The 22,552-nt window shown below is 46.3% G+C and overlaps 2 protein-coding genes across 2 annotated transcripts; one reads left to right on the forward strand and one right to left on the reverse strand.

Moving 5' to 3' along the window:
* Positions 1-510: 510 nt before the first annotated feature.
* Dhrs1 (dehydrogenase/reductase 1) lies at positions 511-14,390 on the reverse strand. Its single transcript, XM_090345305.1, has 9 exons — positions 14,215-14,390; positions 10,756-10,925; positions 7,706-7,849; positions 7,479-7,558; positions 2,986-3,118; positions 2,424-2,570; positions 1,309-1,378; positions 951-1,031; positions 511-817 (listed from the first exon to the last, which is right to left on the reverse strand). The coding sequence occupies exons 2-9, from the start codon at positions 10,903-10,905 to the stop codon at positions 681-683; spliced, it is 942 nt and encodes a 313-aa protein (XP_090201431.1). The 5' UTR covers positions 10,906-10,925; positions 14,215-14,390; the 3' UTR covers positions 511-680.
* A 149-nt stretch (positions 14,391-14,539) lies between these two features.
* On the forward strand, positions 14,540-22,391 carry Nop9 (NOP9 nucleolar protein). The gene is made up of 10 exons (XM_090345304.1): positions 14,540-14,843; positions 15,042-15,509; positions 18,286-18,396; positions 18,767-18,908; positions 19,023-19,215; positions 20,501-20,641; positions 21,005-21,130; positions 21,345-21,581; positions 21,789-21,894; positions 22,140-22,391. The coding sequence occupies exons 1-10, from the start codon at positions 14,597-14,599 to the stop codon at positions 22,295-22,297; spliced, it is 1,929 nt and encodes a 642-aa protein (XP_090201430.1). The 5' UTR covers positions 14,540-14,596; the 3' UTR covers positions 22,298-22,391.
* Positions 22,392-22,552: the final 161 nt, after the last annotated feature.

Below are 22,552 nucleotides of genomic sequence, written 5' to 3' on the forward strand. Positions count from 1 at the left end.
TACACATGTATAAATCTTTGTGTGTCTCTCTTTTTTTTGTCGGTCATGGGGCTTGAACTCTTGGCCTGGGAGCTATACCTGAGCTCTTTCAGCTCAAGGCGAACATTCCACCACTTGAGTCACAGTGCCACTTTTGTTTTTCTGGTGGTTCATTGGAGATAAAAAGTCTCATGGCGAGGGGGGGGAGGGGGGGCTGGGAGTTTGTCCTAGTGGTAGAGTGCTTGCCTAGTATGCACGGGTTCAGTTCCTCAGTACCACATACACAGAAAAAGCCGGAAGTAGTGCTGTGGCTCTAGCCTTCAGAAAGTCCAAGGACAGTGCCCAGGCCCTGAGTTCAAGCCCCAGGAACTGGCAAAGGGAAAAAAAAAAAAGGTCTTAGGGATTTTTGTGCCTGGACTGGTGATCCGCAGATCTCAGCTTCCTGAGTAGCTAGGGTTACACGCGTGAGCCACCGCGCCCCGCCACCTTTCTTGTGTCTTTCGAGTAGAGAATCAGCACTTACAAGCCAAATCAGGAAATCAGACTTTTATTAGCCGATAGAGTATTTTTCAATATTGAGGCACAAAGTGTACAGACATGAACAACCAAGGCACAAAAGGTCCCCAGAGTCACCAAGGATGCCCAGTTAGGGAGACTCTTAACAGCGGCTAGGACAAGTTTGTGATGTTAGGTTGGGAGGGTTAGAACTTGCTGGTGTACAGGGTGATAATCCATTTGGGTATGCGGAGAAAGCCAGGCAAGAAGGAAGCTAACCATCCCACGTTGGTGACTTGTGAGAGAACAGAACCCAGAGAAAGATAGTCTTGGACAGGGCGTCCTGGGAATAAGGGAAGAACACATTAGACCTTTGCTTCTCACCCCCAACGCTGGCAGAACAGACTGAGGGAAAGGAGTGAGCAGAAAGCAGAAGGCACAGCCGTCCAGGCTGGCTGTGGGACCATAGCTCTTACCATCCACATCCTGAAGGCCATAGCGTCGAGCAAGATCACAGGAGGGCAGCACTTTCCCACTCAAGCTCAGTATCTTGGGGTCTGCGGGCACACACAGGGTTAGAGATGGTGACAAGGGCGTGGTACAGAGGGAGAAGATATGGACATTACTGTGCACTCAGGGAGAAATGTTTCTCTTGCTCCTGTGAAAGCCTTGGCTGCCCCTCCCATAGCCAGTTCGTAAGACTCATAACCTTCAAGCTAGGAACACTGACTGTCAAAAGACAGAAAAGCGAGGTATAATCCTCAGTCATCTGAACCCAAACTCAGTCCGCTCTGCAGCTCCTCCATTCCCTTTGGGCTACACCAAATTCGTTACCTGTTGCCAAAGCCACCACGCATTTACCACTCAGTTCTGTGGATTCTGCTGCTGAGAAACGTGGTAGGTACTGAAAAACAGGTTGAAAAGTACGGGGTAACTTCTTTACTCTCTCTTTTTTTTTTTGCCAGTCCTGGGCTTGAGCTCAGGGCCTAAGCACTGTCCTTGGACTTTCTCAAGGTTAGAGCTCTACCACTTGAGCCTTTTTTCTATATATGTGGTACCGAGGAATCGAACCCGGGTCTTCATGCATGCTAGGCAAGCACTTCAACCACTAGGCCAAACTCCCGGCCCTTTACTCTCTCTCCCTTTCTTTACTTTACCACCTTCCTTCCCTTTCTTTCTCAGCCTGAGCATTATCCCTGAGCTAATCAATCTGGGGTCCAGTTTCACTACCTGTAATATAGAGGAAGTATCTCCCCTACAAGACTGAAATAACACAATACTCAGTCCTCTGCTTGCTCCAGGAAGCCCTAATATATAGGAAGGTTACTATTTTTTTTTTTTTTTTTGGTTGGTCATGGGGCTTGAACTCTGGGCCTGGGCGTTGTCCTTGAGCTCTTCAGCTCTAGGCTACTGCTCTACCCATTGAGTCACAGGGCCACTTCCTGTTTTCTAGTGGTTTATTGGAGATAAGCCCGGGCTGGCTTTAAACCATGATCCTCACATCCCAGCCTCCTGAATAGCTAGGATTAGAGGCGTGAGCCATTACACCCGGCTTTTTCCTTTCTCTCTCTCTCTCTCTCTCTTTTTTTTTTTTGCCACTTCTGGGACTTGAACATAGGGCCTGGGCACTGTCCTTTTGCTCAAGGCTAGCACTCTACCACTGGAACCACAGTCTTTTCTGTGTATATGGTACTGAGGAATTGAACCCAGGTCTTCATGCATGCTAGGCAAGCACTCTACCACTAAGCCACACTCCCAGCCCAAGGATGTTACTTTTGCTATTGTCTTATATACGGAGATTGGTTCTCCTCCACTCTCTGCTTCCCTTGTCCTTCTTTTGCCAATCCTGGGACTTAAATTCAGGGTCTAGGCACTGTCCCCAAGTTTTATTTTGCTCAAGGCAAGCAAGCACTCCACTACTGAGCCATATTCCCAGCCCCTGTGCCAACCTGTTTGATCTGAGGATCGTCAAGGTACTCCCCCTTCATCATATAATCCTTAAGCAGTTCTGTCTGCACCATCCCCGGCCACAGAGATACATAGCTGACCCCATGGCGCCGTAGCTCGTGGGCACAGTCAGCCGCCAGCCTGTCACACTGTAGAGGGGCAGAAAGCAGAGTGAAGGTCAGAGTACCAGCATGGTCCCTTCCTTTTCTTACACCCCCCGCCCATACCTAATGGGGTATGCCCCAACATCATGCTCGTTTGCCTGCCTGCCTGCCTTCTCTCTCTTCCTTCCTCCCTTCTTTCCTCCTCTTCCTCCTTCTCCTCTTTTTAACTGGTTCTGGGCTTGAACTCAGGGCCTGAATGCTGTCCCTCATCTTTTGTGCTCAAAGCTAATGCTCCACCACTTGAGTCACAGCTCCACTTCTGGAGCTCCCCCAGACTGGGACAGATAGGCAGGTAAGGCCTAGCTATCCTCACCGTTCTGGCCATTCGGGGCTATATCTCCTAGCTGTAAGAAGCAACAGTGTCTTTTATCTTCTAAACCCCTATAGCACCAGTCCTTACCCCAGCTTTGCCTACACCATAGGCAACATTAAACATATACTGAAGTCCACCAGGGGAGGAGATGACCACAATGAGCCCCCGGCCAGCAGGTACCATCAGCCGTGCCCCGTACACAGAACACAAGTAGTGGCCTCTAGAAAAAGGTGGGAAAGGAAGGAGAAGGAACGAACTGTTAATGCTGGCCTGTGTGCTGTAGCCCCTAGCATCTACTTGGGCCTTCAGTGCTACACTGTGCAGGAGAAAGCTGCACAAGGCAGCTGAGGACCAGAGGAATCGGGCTGGGGACCAGACGAAAGGGTGATCTTCACGTGGAGTGATGGAAAACAGGTCCTTTTGTGCCTGGGCTGGCTTTGAACCTTGATCCTCAGAATTTAGCCTCTTGCGTAGCTAGGATTATAGGAGCGAGCCACTGCACCTGGCTATCTTTTTTTTTTTTTCCTACTCCTGGGCTTGAACTCAGGGCCTGAGCACTGTCCTTGGGCTTTCTCAAGGCTAGAACCCTGCCACTTGAGCCACAGCCACTATTTCTGGCTTTTTCTATATATGTGATACAGAGGAATTGAACCTGAGTCTTTGTTCATGCTAAGCAGGCACTCTACCACTAGGCTAAACTTCTGGCTCTGAGACTATTTAAACTTAAAAAAAAAAAAAAAAGCCAGAAGTGGAGGGCCAGGCTTGAGTGAGTGAAAAAGCTTGGGGTGGGGGTAGTGATGGTGTCAATATCCAAAAAGAACTGTAGTCTTTACCTGATTTACATAACGGTAATCTCTGCATATATTACCTTTATAATAACAATAAAAAACTAATGAAAAAGCCAAGCGCGGGTGGTTCACCAGGGGCTACAACCTGAGGATCGTGGTTTGAAGCCAGACCAGGCAGGAAAGGCTGTGAGACTCTTATCTCTAATAAACTACTCAGAAAAAGGCAGAAGCAGTGCTTTGCTTCAAGTGGTAGAGTATTAGCCTTGAGCCCAAAGTGGTTCAGGGACAGCACCCAGGCTGAGATTAAGTCAAAACAACAACAACAAAAAAGCTCAGGGGCAATGACCCTGAGGAACAAACAAACAAAAAAACCCAAACCAAACCAAACACAAAAAAAAAACCCAACCCATATAAATTAATCCCTAACATTAAAAAAACCATAATAAATAAAGACTATCTATAAGGAAAACCAAAACTATGGAAGAACTCTAGACAAAAATGGACAGAAAGGACATGAAAAATATCCATTCTATATAAATTTATCACTATATTTACTCATAAGACTTTAAGAAGAATTGAAAAAATAATATAAAGATCAATGAGAAGAATTAACATATGAGGACATCCAGAAAACATTAAAAAAAAAAATAGCAAGATGGCAAGATACTGGTGGCTCACATCTGTAATCTTAGCTATTCAGGAGGCTAAGATCTAAGGATTGTGGTTCAAAGCCAGCCCAGACAAAAGTCGGTGTGATCCTTATCTTCAAGTAACCAGAAAAAAAAAAAAAAAAGAGAAAAGAAAACTGTTTTGTAGGTGAAGAGTTGTTTTCTCCCTCTGTTCCTCAGGATCATCTATACACACCCTTTGCACAACTAAAGCTGATTTTTAAAAATGTACAGTAGACAGGTAAGACACTAAGACAATATAGTTAATAATCAGATACAAATACAAGTGGGAATAAATGCAACAACATTTATTATCAGGCCCATTTCAAGTCAATGGAGAAAGATGGCTCACTGAATAAATGGACAACTGGTAATTAGGTTGGAGAGGACTGAGCCACTACCTCATTTTATTATTTAAAAATAAATTCTAAAAAGGATTCAATATTTAAACAGAAAAAATAAAAGCACAGAAGTTCTAAAAGAAAACATGATCAAATGTGTTTATTTTCTTTCCTTTTTTTTTTGGCGGGGCGGGGGTTGGGGGGGACTGTGGGGCTTGAACTCAGGGCCTGGGCCCTGTCCCTTCAGCTCAAGGCTAGTGGCTCTAACACTTTGAGCCACCGTGCCACTTCTGGCATTCTGGTAGTTAACTGGAGATAAGAGTCTCCCAGACTTTCCTGTTCGGGCTGGTTTTGAACAGCAATCCTCAGATCTCAGCTTGCTGAATAGCTAAGATTTACAGGAACAGTCACTAAGCACCCAACTCAAGTGTGTTCATAACATGACGTGGGAAAGGCTTTTCTGAGCATTGTACCAAGACAAAAATGATAAAATATGACTGACAGGCTTGTTTTCTTAAAAATACGACACATGTACAAACAGATACAAATACTAACACACATATGTATTTCTGCATGAATACAGAGTACAGAAAAAAGAGAACATGAAAGGAATGTGTAATATGCTAGCATAGTATTACACACCAGTACTCCCAGTTTTGAGGCTGAGGCAAGGGAATTATGATTTTGAGTTTCCCAAGTACAGAGATTACAGATGTGTACTGGTATGCCTGGCAAGAGTTTACTAGTCTTTACATTTCCCCCCCCCAAAATCTTTGTTTTTTGTTTTTTGTTTGTAATACAGACATAACTAGGAAAAAAAAAACAACAACTTTCTTTTGCATGGGGATTGGATAGGCCCTTGTGAATGAAAACTGGTAGCATTCCAGGTTTAGGAGGTAGAGCCCAGTCCCTGGTAATGCAGAGGAAAGGCAATCCATTTATATGAGAGGAGGAAAGACAGTGCTAGTGAGATGCTATAAGGGCTCAAAAATCATTCATCATGGGTCAAGTCCTGGAGGGAGCTTAGGGTCTGCGTCTCTACTGTGACCTGTCCCTGTTCAAGTTTATAGCCTTGACCAGCAAGAGCCGAAGATAAAGAAGGTGTAGAAGGATATGGGACCTGCTCACCTGGCCTTGCTTTCATCCTGGCAAGCTACTACCACTTGAGGCACACTTTCACAGTGGCTTTTTGCTGGTTATTTTGGAGATAGAATCTTGTTAATTTTTCTCTCTGGATTAACTTCACATTGATAGCCTCCAGATCTCAGCCTCCCACTAAGCTAAGATTATTGACAGGAGCCATCAACATCCCAGCTTACAACTGTGTTCTAATCTTGCTTCCTTGGGATGCTGGCAGGGGGTGTTCCTTATATGCGTTAGTCCTAGATTTCCAGATCACCTCACAGGACATTGATTTCCTCTATTAAGTTTAATTTAATTATCATTCCAGTGGTAACCATCAGATATAACTACGTAGACTACACTGGGTAAATTCTAAATGTGTTTACCTCACACCTATGCCAGATATACGTGTGACCCCATAATATCCCGAGAGTATCACTGGGCACTGGTAGCTCATGCCTGCAATCCTGGCTCCTGAAGAGCCAGGAGAGGCAGAAAAGTCCATGAGACTTTTATGGCCAATTAGCTACGAAAAAGGAGAAGCAGAGCTATGGTTCAAGTAGAGCTGCTAGCCTTGAGTGAAAAAGGTAAGCGATAGTGCTCAGGCTTTCAGTTCAAGCCCCAGTACTGGCACACACATGTGCACAAAAATCCCTATGTTCCAACTCTGCATTGGAAAATGCACTTGCCTGTAGGTCTACAGGTAGGACACATAGGCAAAGGAAGGTGATGACCTTTCCTGTCATTAATGTTATCTTCACAAAAACAAAAGAATTCATTCTTCCACTCAGAATTCAGTGTGTGTGGGGGGGGGCGCATGCGCGCGCGTGTGTGTGTGTGTGTGTGTGTGTGTGTGTGTGTGTGTGTGTGTGTGTGTGTGTGTGTGACAGTTCTGGGGCTTGAACTCAGGGCTGGGGACTATCCCTGAGATTTTTTTTTTTTTTTTGCCAGTCCTGGGCTTGAGCTCAGGGCCTGAGCACTGTCCTTGGACTTTCTCAAGGCTAGAGCTCTACCACTTGAGCCTCAGCACCACTTCCAGCTTTTTTCTACATATGTGGTACTGAGGAATCAAACTCGAGTCTTTATGCATGCTAGGCAAGCACTCTACCACTAGCTCAAACTCCTGGCCCACCCTGAGCTTTCTTGCTGAAGGCTAGCTCTTTACCACCTGAACCACACCTCGACTTCCAGCTTTTTATGGGGGGGGGGGTAGTTAATTGGAGATAAGAGTCTCACAAACTTTCTTCCCAGGCTGGCTTCAAACCATACTCCTCGAAGTAGCTAGGATTACAGACGTGACCCACCAGCACCCAGCCCCTCCAGTCATTTTTAAAAACACAGACTATAAACCGTTGATGCTACTAAAAAGGGAAAGTTCCCTTCTGGGCCTTGGATGGGTGTAGAGTGAGGCACAGAAAAGGTGAGAGGCTTGTTCAGATAAAAACAACGGAGAGAAATAGATCAAAATTTGACAGTCACAAGTTGACATTCCACCTGTAAAGAACTTCTCCAGGTATAAGCAGGACCAACCAACAGAAAGGAGGAAGACAGAATTAAGGAAAGCCTGAGGAAAAAGAATAAGGCCTCTAGGGACAGGCTCTTGCCTTGCTCTCTGAGCAAGGGGACCCCAGGCTTGGAAGTGAGTCACGGGGAATACACACCTGAGTCCTGCATTGTTTATATCATCCCAAACGGTGTCAGGGACTTCCCAGAAAGACTTGCTGCTGGCGTTCAGGATGGTCTAGAAGGCACAAGGAACGTGACTGATGGGGTGATCTGAAGGCAGGAGGGTGTAAAGGAATGACTAATGGGGGAGACAGCAAATGGGGATTAGTACTAAGGGGTCTCAGGAGGAGGTAAGGACGGTGGAGTTGGATCAAACTGATACCTGGACCCCAGCAAAGGCATTGTTGACCAGCACATCCAGACGCCCATGCTGTTCCCGATCTACTTGTTCAAACAGACTCCGGATTTCACTCTCCTTGCTTGAATCGCATACTACAGGCACACACCGGCCACCACGGGACTGTGCCTGAGGAGGAACAGGAGAAAGGAACTCACAGTTGTGCATCAGTGTGAGATAAAACATAATTTCCTAACTAAATAGGCTCGGGAACTGAGAACAAGATAGGGGAAAGCAAAGCTTAGTTAACACAGCAAGGCAATACTGCCCTCTAGTGTCTCTTTTAGGAGTTTCAGGATATCAAGGTTCAAATCACAATCATTTATTAACGCCTATCACGTAGGCACTGTACTCAGAAAGCCAAGGTCAAAGACAAGGCATAGAGCCTGCTCCTAGAAACAGATAACGATGCTTTTCCTTGTCCGTGCTCTTTTCTAGCTCTCATATTCTTTTTTCTTTTTCTTTTGTCAGTCTTGGGGCTTGAACTCAGCCTAGGCGCTATGTCAACCTCCTGAGATCATCATCTCTTCCTCCTCCTCCTCCTCCTCTTTTTTTGTCAGTCTTGTGGCCTGAGCTCAAGTCCTGGGCACTGTCCTTGAACACTTTTTGCTCACTTTGCCTCTTGAGCCACAGCACCAGTTCTGGCTTTTTCTGTGTATGTGATACCAAGGAATCAAACCCAGGGCTTTGCTTTGCGCATGCTAGGCAAGCACTCTACCACTAGGCCATGCTCCCAGCCCAAACTAACTCTCTTATTCTTAAGCTCCTACCTACTTTACTAGGTCCCATCCATTTTTCCCTCACTCCACCAGTACTCTTGATGGTTACTAAGAACCCAGAATTATCTGGGTACCAGTAGCTCATTCCTGTAATTCCATCTATTCAGCAGGCTGAGCTCTTAGAATGTTGGTTCAAAGCCAGGTAGGAAAGTCCCTGTAAGACTCTTATTGCCAAAAACTGAAAGTGATGCTGTAGTTCAAACCGGTAGTACACCAGCCTTCAACAAAAGAGCTCAGGGACAGCACCCAGGCCTAGAGTTCAGGCCTCACCACCACCAACAAAATAAAATAAAATAAAAAATAGCACATACTAAAAAATAAAAACCCAGACTTATCAGGTATAAACCATTGCTATATTCTGTTCTGCTTCACCTGCTACAAACCTGTCCACACCTTCCAACATCAAAGGAAGAGGAGAATCTTATTTACAAGCTCTTTTCTGGGTACATGTTGTGGCCTACTCATTACCCCCTTACTTCATCTAAGGTGATACCTCCTGAATGCTCACTTGACCTCCAATCCTTCCTCCACCCCCCACCAGTCTGGGGCTTGAACTCAGGGATTGAGCACTGTCCTTGGGCTTTCTCAAGGCTAGAGCTCTACCACTTGAGCCACAGCACCACTTCTGGCTTTTTCTATGTATGTGGTACTGAGGAATCAAACCTGGGTCTTCGTGCATGCTAGGCACTAAGCCTAACTCCCAGCCTGACTTAATGTAGTCAGTATGAACTGTCTAAAACACAAATGTAGCCAGGCACCAGTGGCTCACATCTATTATACTAGCTGCTCATAAGGCAGAGTTCTAAAGTCAGCCTAGGCAGAAAAGTATGAGACTCTTATCTCTAATTAACCAGCAAAAAAAACAGGAAATAGGGGCATGGTAGAGTATCAGCTTCGGGACGGGGAATGCTTAGGGACAGTGCCCAGGCTTTGAGTTCATGCCCTAGTACTATAGCCAAAACAAAACAAAACAAAACAACAAAACCCACAAAAAATCCATAAAAACACCAACCTGGCTGGGCTCAGTGGCTCACACCTATAATCCTAGCTTCTCAGGAGGCTGAGATCTGAGGATAGAGGCTCAAAGCCAGCGGAGGCACTAAAGACAGTGACACTCTTATCTCCAATAAATCACTAGAAAACCAGAAGTGCTGCTAAGGTCCCAGGAGTAGGGTGGTAGCCTTGGGCTGAAGAGCTCAGGGACAGTGCCCAGGCCTAGAGTTCAAGCCCCACGACCCACAAAAACAAAACAAAACAACAAAAAAACCCTACCAATCTGTTTGAAGGCTAAGTTCGTTATTAGGGTGTTTGCTTTTGTTTTCAGTGCTAGCGATTAAATGTAGAGCATTGCATATTGCCAAGCAAGCATTCAACAGCAGAGCTATACCCACAGCCCCTGACCTGTTCCTCCTCTGGCCTCTCACCATCTACTATTGCCTTATATTGCCTCACAATAGCCAAGTCTTTCACCATTTGCACATGTAACTTAAAACACCTTGCCTAACGTCCTTTATCTAATGTTTATATCTTTTAAGATTCACTTAAAGAAGTACCTGGTGGGGCCGGGAGTTTGGCCTAGTGGTTAAAGTGCTTGCCTAGCATGCATGAAGACCCGGGTTCGATTCCTCGGTACCACATACATAGAAAAAAGCCAGAAGTGGTGCTGAGGCTCAAGTGGTAGAGCTCTAGCCTTGAGAAAGTCCAAGGACAGTGCTCAGGCCCTGAGCTCAAGCCCAGGACTGGCAAAAAAAAAAAAAAAAAAAAAAAAGAAGTACCTGGTTCACTTTCCTCTTGCCCAGAAACCCCTTCATAACATGCCCTTAAAACATTTTGTGCAAATCTCCCCTCTTACCATTACATTGAAATGATCACTTTCTGTTGGACTCTTAAGAGCAGAAACTGTATTTTACTATTCTTGGTAATAACCCTAGTGGTTTGTCCAGTGCCTAGAAATTCATAGGCACTCAAGATTTTATTTATTTTTACTGAATTCTAGTAGAGAAGGGAAAATGGACAGTCCAGTCTTGTTTAAAATAGAGGAAGGTACAGGTCTAAAAGATTAGCTGTAAATCTTAAGCTCTCAAGTGAAAGGTTGTTTTTTTTTTAACCATAAAATGTACTTAACAAAATTCAATTCAACTTAAATTTATTCATGAGGTTTATGTATACTACTCTTAGTAAATGTGCATGGTGTGTTGAGGATATTGTGCCAGGTATGGGATTTGGAAGGGCTTCTTCAGGGGGTCAGGCACTCACCTCCTGAGCTGTAGCCTTAAGTGTCTCCAGATGGCGGCCAGTAATATATACGGTAGCACCTGCTTGGCAGAGTTGCAAGGCAATCCCACGGCCAATACCCCTGGAGGCACCAGTCACCACACACACTTGGCCCTTCATGGGAACGTCCATAGCGCAGGTGGAGAGGAACACTTGTGGAGGTAAAGAGATGCTTTTAGAGGAGCAGAAAGGCACAATGTCTATGTGCATCTGATTATACAGAATAATATCTAGCATTGGGAATGTGGTTTAGTGATAGGGTACTTGCCTGGCATGCATGAAGCCCTGGGTTCAATTCCTTAGTACCACATACACAGAAAAAGCTGGAAGTAGCACTATGGTTCAGTGGTAGAGCACTAGCCTTGAGCAAAAGAAGTTTAGGGACAGTGTCCTGGCTCACACCTGTACTCCTAGCTACTGAGGAGACAGAAATCTGAGGATCAAGGTTCAAAGCCTGCCTGGGCACTAAAAAGTCCAATGTCTGTGAGACTCTTTTTTTTTTTTTTTTTTTACCAGTCCTGGGCTTGAGCTCAGGGCCTGAGCACTGTCCTTGGACTTTCTCAAGGCTAGAGCTCTACCACTTGAGCCTCAGCACCACTTCTGGCTTTTTTTCTATATGTGGTACCGAGGAATCAAACCCGGGTCTTCATGCATGCTAGGCAAGCACTTTAACCACTAGGCCAAACTCTCGGCCCCGTCTGTGAGACTCTTATCTCCAATTAAACACTAGAAAACCAAAAGTCATGCTGTGACTCAAAGGGTAGGGTAGTAGTAGCTCTGAGCTCAAGAGCTCAGGGACAACACCCAGGACGAGTTTGAGTCCCACAACCAACCCCCCCCCAAAAAAAAATAAAAAGAAAGAGAAAAAGAAACAAAGTTATCAAAATAAACTCCAGGAAATGGAAACCTGCGTTTTTCTTTTCTTTTTCTTTTATATGTCCTATTTGTTCGCTTATATGTCATTGGGAATGTAAGGAGAGGCACAGAAATAGAGGAACAAAGGGTAAACAAATACAGCAATGGTAGTCACTGTTCACTGTGTTTAAAATGAACTACATACCATATGGTGGGGACAGGAGGGAAAAACTGGGAGAGCTAGGGAAAGAGTGACATTGTCCAAGAAGAAATGTACTCTTTACTTACCTTATGTAACTGTAATCCCTCTGTACATCACCTTTATAATAACAATAATTTTAAAAATTATAATTGTTCAGGCCGGGAGTGTGGCCTAGTGGTAGAGTGCTCACCTAGCATGAACGAAGCCCTGGGTTCTATTCCTCAGCACCACATACACAGAAAAAGGTGGAAGTGAGGTTGTGGCTCCAGTGGAATGGCGCTAGGCTTGAGAAAGCCCAAGGAGAGAGCCCAGGCCCTGAGTTCAAGTCCCAGGATTGGCACCCCCCCCCCAAAAAAAAAAAAGGAAAAAGAAAAGGAGCCGGGTTAAGTGGCTCACACCTGTACTCCTAGCTACTGAGGAGACAGAAATCTGAGGATCAAGGTTCAAAGCCTGCCTGGGCACTAAAAAGTCCAATGTCTGTGAGACTCTTATCTCCAGTTAAACACTAGAAAACCAAAAGTCATGCTGTGACTCAAAGGGTAGGGCAGTAGTAGCCCTGAGCTCAAGAGCTCAGGGACAACACCCAGGACGAGTTTGAGTCCCACAACCAACCCCCCCCCCCAAAAAAAAAATAAAAAGAAAGAGAAAAAGAAACAAAGTTATCAAAATAAACTCCAGGAAATGGAAACGAGCGTTTTTCTTTTCTTTTTCTTTTGTATGTCCTATTTGTTCGCTTATATGTCATTGGGAATGTAAGGAGAGGCACAGAAATAGAGGAACAAAGGGTAAACAAATACAGCAATGGTAGTCACTGTTCACTGTGTTTAAAATGAACTATACACCTTATGGTGGGGACAGAAGGCAAAAACTGGGAGAGCTAGGGAAAGAGTGACATTGTCCAAGAAGAAATGTACTCTTTACTTACCTTATGTAACTGTAATCCCTCTGTACATCACCTTTATAATAACAATAATTTTAAAAATAATTGTTCAGGCCGGCAGTGTGGCCTAGTGGTAGAGTGCTCACCTAGCATGAAAGAAGCCCTGGGTTCTATTCCTCAGCACCACATACACAGAAAAAGGCGGAAGTGAGGCTGTGGCTCCAGTGGAATAGTGCTAGGCTTGAGAAAGCCCAAGGAGAGAGCCCAGGCCCTGAGTTCAAGTCCCAGGATTGGCACCCCCCCCCAAAAAAAAAAAAAAGGAAAAAGAAAAGGAGCCGGGTTAAGTGGCTCACACCTGTACTCCTAGCTACTGAGGAGACAGAAATCTGAGGAGCAAGGTTCAAAGCCTGCCTGGGTACTAAAAAGTCCAATGTCTGTGAGACTCTTATCTCCAATTAAACACTAGAAAACCAAAAGTCATGCTGTGACTCAAAGGGTAGGGCAGTAGTAGCCCTGAGCTCAAGAGCTCAGGGACAACACCCAGGACAAGTTTGAATCCCACAACCAACCCCCCCCCCAAAAAAAAATAAAATAAAAGGAAAGAGAAAAAGAAGCAAAGTTATCAAAATAAACTCCAGGAAATGGAAACCTGCGTTTTTCTTTTCTTTTTCTTTTGTATGTCCTATTTGTTCGCTTATATGTCATTGGGAATGTAAGGAGAGGCACAGAAATAGAGGAACAAAGGGTAAACAAATACAGCAATGGTAGTCACTGTTCACTGTGTTTATTTAAAATGAACTACATACCATATGGTGGGGACAGGAGGGGAAAACTGGGAGAGCTAGGGAAAGAGTGACATTGTCCAAGAAGAAATGTACTCTTTACTTACCTTATGTAACTGTAACCCCTCTGTACATCACCTTTATAATAACAATAATTTTAAAAATTATAATTGTTCAGGCCGGGAGTGTGGCCTAGTGGTAGAGTGCTCACCTAGCATGAACGAAGCCCTGGGTTCTATTCCTCACCTCCACATACACAGAAAAAGGCGGAAGTGGGGCTGTGGCTCCAGTGGAATAGCGCTAGGCTTGAGAAAGCCCAAGGAGAGAGCCCAGGCCCTGAGTTCAAGTCCCAGGACTGTTAACACAAATTGTTCAAGACGGGGGTGGGGGGCGAGAATGGAGAGAGGGCGAGGCTTCTGAGGTCATTGTGCAGATAGTGTGTGGTCAGCACCGCGCTAGGGACAGAAGGCAAAGAGGATTCCAGGAGCACTCAGGGTGTGAGCCTCCGGCCAGGATGGCTCCGTTACGGAGGCCTAGCGAGCGGAAAGAGAGCTGGGAGGAGCTCTCTGTGAAGGGCTGAGACTCTCCCTGCAGGGCTAATTAGGTGGAGGGATTGGGAGAGGCCGTTCCTTAGGGCGCCGTCTCGGTAGAGCCCTGGCCCCGGTGCGGCCCAGCCGGGAGGGCTCCTGAGCCTTTAAGTGGGGAGAGCGTGTGAGACTAACCTGCTTCTGGGGTTTCTTCCGAAGGGATCCTCGCTCTGCCGAAAACTCGCCAGACCTGAACTGGAGAGCCTTTAATCTGGCCGCGGGCCGGGCCTACGTCCGGGTTAGAGTGCAGCCCGAGGGACGGACACCGCGTCTGCAGCTGGAAGCCAGGATCCAAGTGCAGAGCGATTCCCGGCGGGACCGAGGGGGCGTGGCCCTGGGCTAGGCGTCCAATCCCCGTGTGGGGGCGGGCCACCCGGAGGCCACACCTACCGCGCTCGGCGAGGGTTGTCGCGGAGGCGTGACGTAACGCGGAGCCGGGAGCGCGCCGGCGTTTCGGAAGTCCGTCAGGACCTGCCTCGCGTTCGGCGGCGAGAGGGCGGCTTGGCTCATCGCACACATGGGGCTGGGGCCACGCTCGCCTCCTCAGGCGGGGCGCCGCTTCTCTGCCGGCAGCCAACGAGGGCGCGGAGCCCGGGGGTCGGGGCGCCCTCCGCCGGGCCGCGGTCGGCACGCCCGGTCGCCCGGGGACCGGCAGCCACAGCCGGCTCCAGATGCCCTTCCGCACCTGAGCCCCGAAGCCCTGGGATATTTCCGACGGGCGCTGTCTACGCTGAAAGAGGCTCCCGAGGCCGGGGAGGAGCGAGGTGAGGGGGTGCCGGCCAACAGCATAAAATCCAGGACAGGCAAAGAAGGAACCTTTCGGGGTCCCCCGGATGTGGGAACTAAAGTTCTGTTTCTCTTGTCCTCTTTCTCGGTCTTGTTTGTCCTTCGTCCCCAGGTTAAACGCTGAAACATAATTACCCTCTTTTCCGTTTGTCTTAGTTATTTTTTCGCTTTTCCAGAGCTGATGGTGCACAATATTTTGAAAGAAGTGGAGGCTCAAGCCCTAGCCTTGGCCACGAACAGGACTGGCAGTGAGATGTTGCAGGAACTGTTGGGATTCAGTCCTTTGAAGCCACTGTGCCGAATATGGACAGCTCTGCGCTCCAACTTGCGTACTGTGGCCTGCCACCGGTGCGGAGTCCATGTATTGCAAAGTGCTTTGCTGCAACTACCTCGATTGCTGGAGAGGTCTGCCAAGGAGGAGGAGGAGGAAGAAGAGGATGAGGATGAGGAGGAGCACAGGAAGGATGGTGCCTTGGAAAGCTTGGAGGACCTGGTCCTGGGACTAGCTTCAGAGGTGTCTGATGATTTTCTTTTCTACTGTGGTGACACTCATGGCAGCTTCGTGGTCAGAACTCTTTTTCAGGTGTTAGGCGGGACTTTTCTGGAGTCTGAGAGAACTAGGCACCGTGGCTCCCAATCATCTGGTAAGTATAGTATAAGAAAGGGGAGTGGACGTGGTCAGAAAGAGTGTAGGGAGCCAGGAGCGTAGCCTACTAGTAGAGTGCTGGACTGGTATGCATGAAGCCTTGGGTTCCATTCCTTGGTCTTACATACACAGAAAAAGCTGTAAGTGGTGCTATGGCTCAAGTGGCAGAGCACTAATCTTGAGCAAAAAGAGTCCAAGGACAGTGCCCAGGCCCTGAATTGAAGCCCCAGGACTGGCAAAGAAAAAAAAAAGGTGTAGGACATTCAAAAGAAGAGTAAGCAGAAGATATATAAGTCTTCATGGAGGAGCTTGGTCTTGAATTAGCGGAGGAATTTAGGACAGAGTTTAGAAGACCAGAGTTGAGTGTATGCATAGACTTACACTATGCATTTAGGGGACAGCTATTAACATAGCAGAAGAAGGAAGAAAGGGAGATGCTTCCTTACTGCAATATGTTTCAGACTGTATATCCAGGGCCTGAAGTCCAGGCCTCAGTACTGTACTCTTGGCTTTCTTGCTCACAAGGTTGATGCTTAAGCTCTTGGAGCATGACTCTAGCCTTACCTTGTGCTGATTATGTTGGAGATGAATTCTAGTGAACTGTTCTGCCTAAGTTGGCTTTAAACCAAGACCCTATAGACCTCAGCCTCCTCAGTAGTTAAGATTACAATCATGAGCCACTGGTTCCGAATGTACTTTTTTTTGTTTTGTTTTGGTTGGTCATGGGACTTGAACTCTGGGCTTGGACTTGGTTCCCTAAAATCTTCAGCTCAAGGCTAGCACTCTACCACTTGAGCCACAGTGCCACTTCTGGTTTTCTGGTGATTAATTGGAGATAAGAGTCTCATGGACTTTGGTGCCCTGTCTGGCTTTGAACCGTGAGCCTCAGATCTCTGCCTCCTAAGTAGCTAGGATTACGGGCATGATCCATGGACACTTGGCTTGTACTTTTTTTTTTTTTTTTAAATACCGTAACTGCAGTTTTTAAAAAAAGAAAAAGTTGGGCCTGGAGCGTAGCTTCGTGGTAGAGTGCTCATTTAGCACACACCAAGCCCTGGATTTGATTCCTCCATTCCACATACAGGAAAAACTGCAAGTGGTGCTGTGGCTCAAGTGGCAGAGTGCTAGCCTAGAGTAAAAATGTACCCAAGGACAGTGCCCAGGCTCTGAGGTCAAGCCCTAGGACTGGCAAAAAGAAAAGAAAAGAAAAAAGAAATGTTTTAAAACATGACTCAAGGCCTAGAGGCATGGTTCAAGTGATAGCCCACTTGCCTAGCAAGTATGAGGCCTTGAGATCACGCTCCAGTAATATGAAACTAAAAACACAATCATAACCTAGTGTGTATATATAAATACTACTGAATTCAGGCAAAATTCAGGAGACAACATTCTTACTATATGCATTCCACTCTGATATTTTATTTCTTTGTAGAATTTTATTCTGCTCTAGAATTCTGATTAAAACCATTAACTTGATTGTATGATAGTTATAGCTTGTGACCTACACCAACCCCCCCCTTTGCTCGCTCGCGTACTTGCTCACTTGCTCACTCACTCACCCACCCTTTCTCTCTTTTTGGTGATATTGGAGTTTGAACTCAGTGTCATGCCTACTAGCTTGCGTGCAGCTTTATCACTTGAGCCATGCTTTTGCTAGTTATTTTGGAGATGGAATCTAGATTACTTTTCTGTCTTTGGCTGTCCTTGAACCAAGACCCTTTAGATCTTAGCCTCTTGAGTAGCAAGGATTACAAGTATGAGCCACTAGGGCCTAAATTGGGACCTTTATTTTGAGAAACTCTTGAAAATAAGGTTAAGAGTTTATTTGGTGTTACTGAGGATTGAACTCAGGGCCTTGTACCTGGAAGGCATTGCTCTGCAATGTGAAGTACACCTTCAGCACTTTTTGCAGTAATTCATTTTCAGAGTGGTTCATAGCTTTCTGTTGTTTTAGTTTGGCTTATTATTTATTTATTTATTTTAACCAGTCCTGGGGCTTGAACTCAGGACCTGAGCACTGTCCTCGGACTTTCTAAAGGCTAGTGCTCTACCACTTGAACCATAGCACCACTTCCAGATTTTTCTGTGTATGTGGTACTGAGGAATTAAACCCACAGCTTCATACATGCTAGGCAAGCACTCTACCATTAGGCCATGCTCCCAGCCTTGGTTTGATTATTTTTCATTTTTGTTTAATTTTTTGATCGGTTGTGGGGCCTGAACTCTGGGCCTGGGCACTATCCCTGAGCTTTTCAATTCAAGGCTAGCACTCTACCACTTGAGCCACAGCACCACTTCTGGTTTTCTGGTGGTTAATTGGAGATAAGAGTCTCATGGACTTTCGTGCCTGGGCTGGCTTTGAACTGTGATCCTCAGATCTCAGCCTCCTGAGTAGGTAGGATTATAGGCATGAGCCACTGCGCCTGGCCAGTTTGGTTTGATTTTTGCATTGGGCTTGCCTCTGACTCACTCCTGGCTACCAGGGGTTGTAGTTCAACATTACATTCAGCCTGAGAAGTTTAAATGAAATCTGATTTTGATTTTGGACTATCTTTATATACCTGACTGAGGAGTTTGAGCTATCTTCTGTTGACCCCAGGAGAGCTAGCTGAAGTTTCTTAGAAAAGTTGAAACAAATGTTATCTCAGGTCAGTCATCCTGGGGTAAAAGGAGTTCAGCATCTCCAAGCTGAGTCCTCATCCATTTGTGGTGTTCTCCTTCCTGGATGGTGAGTTGTGATCTCATTACTGCAAATGTGCTCAATCTTCTTTCAGAAGCACATAAGACCTCAGTGCGGGAATGTAAGCCTGCTGATTTTGAAGTCCCAGAAACCTTCTTGAATCGCCTTCAGGACCTGAGCTCTTGCTTTCTGAATGACATTGCTGGTAAGAAGGGAAGAAGATGGTCTTGGGAATACTTTGCTGGAGATAACTGCCAAGGAAGGCCTGTAAGATTATTCCTCCTCTTCTCAAACTTCTGGTTTGTTCTTCCAAAGCATTCTTTTTTTTTTGCCAGTCCTGGGGCTTGAACTCAGGTCCTGGACACTGTCCATGGGCTTTCTCAAGGCTAGAGCTCTACCACTTGAGCCACAGCACCACTCCTGGCTTTTTCTGTGTATGTCATACCAAAGAATCAGTACCACTTGCTAGGCAAGTGCTGTATCACTAGGTCAAACTCCCGGCCCCTTGCAAAGCATTCTTTGTGGACATTTTATATCCATGTAGACACAAAATTATTTCTGCCTTTTCTCTACAGTGTTTATTACTGACAAGATCTCTAGCTTCTGCCTTCAAGTGGCCTTACAGATCTTACACCGAAAACTGCCCCAGTTTTGTGCCCATCTCTGCAGTGCTGTGATTGGCTATCTAGGTACTCGAAATTCCTCAGCAGGTGGCAGGTATGGCTTGGCTTTGAGATTGTTCAGCTGTGTAAAATGAATGAGGTAATTGGGTGTAACTGTTTTGTATGAAGTAGAGTTAAAACTTACTAATTCCTTTTTTTTGGTCACCAGCCCTCTGCTGATGTTTCTTCGGGATCAGACTAGCTCTAGACTCTTAGAACAGGTGCTGTTGGTGTTAGAGCCCCCGAAGCTCCAGAGTCTCTTTGAGGATCACTTCCAGGGTCAGCTGCTGACCTTGGCTGCACATCCCATTGCTAACTTCCCTTTGCAACGCTTATTGGATGCAGTCACTACTCCTGAGCTGGTGAGTTAGAAATCCAGTAGAGTCTCCTTCTGCTCTATTTGTTTATTGGGTCTTTTTTTTTGGTCAGTCATGGGGCTTGGACTCTGGACCTGGGCACTGTCCCTGAGCTCTTCAGCTCAAGGCTACCACCCTACCCTTGAGCCACAGCCCCACTTCCCTTTTTCTAGAGATTAATTGTAGATAAGAGTCTCAGGTTCTCTTGTGCCAGGGCTGACTCTGAACCTTGATCCTCAGATCTCAGCCTCCTGAGTAGCTAGGGTTACAGGCGTGAGCCAACACGGGCAGGGCCTTGTACTCTTGCTTGACTTTTTTGCTCAAGGGTTGTGCTCTGCCACTTAAGTGACACCCCCACTTCCAGCTTTTTGCTGGAGATCTGGATTTAAGAGTCTCGTGTCGACTACCTGGGCTGATTTTGAATAATGATCCTCATATCTCAGCTTCTTGAGTATCTCGTATTCCAGGCTCCGGGTTCTGCTCCTGTGTAATGGGAACTACTCACATTGAGTGCCACCCATGCTCAAATATAGACAGATTTTACTTGGGATGAAAGGCCCTTCATATTTCCTAACACTGGGCCTGCCACGAGAATAGAGTGAACATATTACTCTTCAGACAAAAGAAATTAGGAGGCAGGGGGTGCTGTTAGCACCGTTTTCATTTTGTTTTGTTTTAAATCGTCTCTATGTAGCTTAGTCTGGCTAGCCTGTTTCATGATTTTTCTGAGGGTTTCTCCAGTATGCTGGGATTACAAGAATGTGCTACCTTGTCCACGTAAGAGACGGCCTTAATTTACATTTGCAACTCAGTTTTCCCTTACATCTACAGAGAGGCCACTCTGTTGGGTGCCAGTGGCTCACACCTGTAATCCTAGCTACTCAGGAGCCTGAAATCTGAGGACTGAGATTTGAAGCCAGCCAGTGCAGGGAAGATAACAAGAGTTTTCTCTCCAGTTAACTATCAGAAGTAGAGCTGTGGTTCAGGTTGTAGAACACCAGTCTTGAGCAAAAAAGCTAACAGACAGCCCTCAGGCCCCAAGTTTAAATCTCAGGAGAGGACCGACACAAAAACAAGTAAATGGATTTAAAAAAAAAAATTATTTTCCTATGTGAGTTGGCAACTCTGTGACTGCCTCTTTGTCCAAGGCCTTAACCCAACAACACAGTCCTGACATGGACATCACTTTTTGTGTTGGAAAATAACTTTTCCTTAGGAAGATTATTATTTTTTAAGTAATACAACTTATTACCACCATGCCAAAGACTTTTCATCCTATATTTCCTCTTAGCTGTCCCGTGTGTTTGAAGAGCTGAGCCCTGCCCTAGAAGCTGTGTTGGCCCAGGGTCACCCAGGGGTAGTTGTTGCCCTAGTAGGGGCCTGTCGCAGAGTTGGGGCCCACCAAGCCCAGGTCTTACAGCGGTTATTGGAGGTAAGTGGGTATTGCTTGAAATCTATTGATGTCAGTGAGGACTTATAAAATTAACACCCAAGAGGGCTCATGCCAAGGAAGTTCACAGAGAAGGGGAAAAGTGGCTACCAAGAGCCATTCATTCTTAACCCTCCTCATTTCAGCCCTGGGATGAAATTGTCTCCCAGACTGAGAGAGAAGTTGGAGGGGTAAATGTTTACTCAGCGTCTAATGCAAGCATGGAGTTGGGGGATGCAGCAAGGCAGATGAGAATGTGTCCTCAGGGAGCTTACTTTCTTGTAGAATTTCTTTTGGCCATCCCATTATTCCTGAATATTGTTCCTGTGTGGAAAATTGGGTTGCCACAGTTTATCTTCCCTCTAGGCATTCCATTGTGCAGAGCCCTCATCCCGACAAGTAGCCTGTGTGCCGCTCTTTGCCACATTGACAGCTTACGAGGTGTACTATGAACTGATGGAGGAGGAAGAGACAGTGCCTTCAGAGCACCAGGTGAGGCAGGGGAGAGCCTCACTGGGAGGCCAGGCTTGGGAACAAGCACCTCGGGAAAGGAGCATGAGGCTACTGACATCTTCCGAGTGACGACCCCATCCTGGGGCTGAGCTCACTGTCTGCTTCTTGATTTGTAATTTCCTTTTGTTTTTGGAGTCTCAAACTCAGTGTTGGATGCTTTCACTTAATTTCTTACCTCTGTGTTTTCTTTCAGGTGGAAATGGCCTCAGTCAGGGCCCTGGGGGAAGTAACTGTTCTGGGGTCTCTACTGCTCCAGCATCTGCTGCACTTCTCTACCCCTAGTCTTGTTCTTCGAAGTTTAGGTGCCTTGACAGGACCACAGCTTGTGGCTCTAGCCCAAAGCCCTGCTGGCTCCCATGTGCTTGATGCCATCCTGATTAGCCCTTCTGTGACACGCAAGCAGCGTCGCCGTGTGTTACAGACCCTAAAGGTTAGGATCTGACTTTGGCTTGATTTCCTTCAGCTCTTAAGAGATCTTCCCCCAGGACTATACGTTCAAAACAGAAAATGGGATACCAGGTCCCTAAACAGTTTTTGACTCCCCTTCTAAACTCTTCTGAAACTTTATTCCCTGCCTCCCCCCAAGCATTTTTGTGCATGTCCCTAGAAGGACTTAACCTTGTTTGTCTCAATACAGGGACAGTATGTATCTCTGGCCTGCAGCCGCCACGGCAGCCGTGTGCTAGATGCCATCTGGAATGGAGCAGCCTTGGGGGCCCGGACAGAAATTGCAGCTGAGTTGGGTGAGTACCAGTGCCTCTGATAATTCCCAGATAGCTAGGGTGGTCTCGGTCATGGATTCTTAGTTTGCTTTTGTGTTCTTGTCCACTGATTGATTATACAGTCCTTTGTGCCCCCATTCCCCAGCTTCTTTTGTTTCGTGGATGACCAGAGAAGCCCCCTGGTTGGGGGGATATGGGGGGCCTTCATTCTGAGTGGATTCTGTCTGAGCATGGGTAGCACTAAAGATAAGTGCCTCCCTTTGCAGGAGAGCAGAACCAAGAGCTAATAAAAGACCCCTTTGGCCACCATGTGGCTCGAAATGTGGACTTGACTACCTTCTTGAAGCGACGAGCAGCTTGGGAACAGCAGCAGAGTGCAGTGGCCAAGCGGAGGAAGGCATTCAACTCAATACTTGAAGACTGAGGCCCTGGGAATGAGAATGCATGATGAAGAGGAAGTCAGAAGAGAAGTACCCATTCCATACCTTCCTGGTTAAACTTGGGAGTCAAACATCTTACTTGAGCTGGCTTCTGGTGGTTTATGCTTATAATCCTAGCTATGTGGAAGCCTAAAATTGGAAGAATTCACAATTCAAAGTCAACCTAGGCAGCGAAGTTTATGAGATTCCTCAATGGAAGATACTGTTTTTCTAGCTCTGATGGGAAGCTTAAAATAGGT

This window comes from Megascapheus bottae, chromosome 14 (assembly GCF_031878675.1).
Source record: "Megascapheus bottae isolate mThoBot1 chromosome 14, mThoBot2.hap1, whole genome shotgun sequence".
NCBI classification, from domain to species: domain Eukaryota; kingdom Metazoa; phylum Chordata; class Mammalia; order Rodentia; family Geomyidae; genus Megascapheus; species Megascapheus bottae.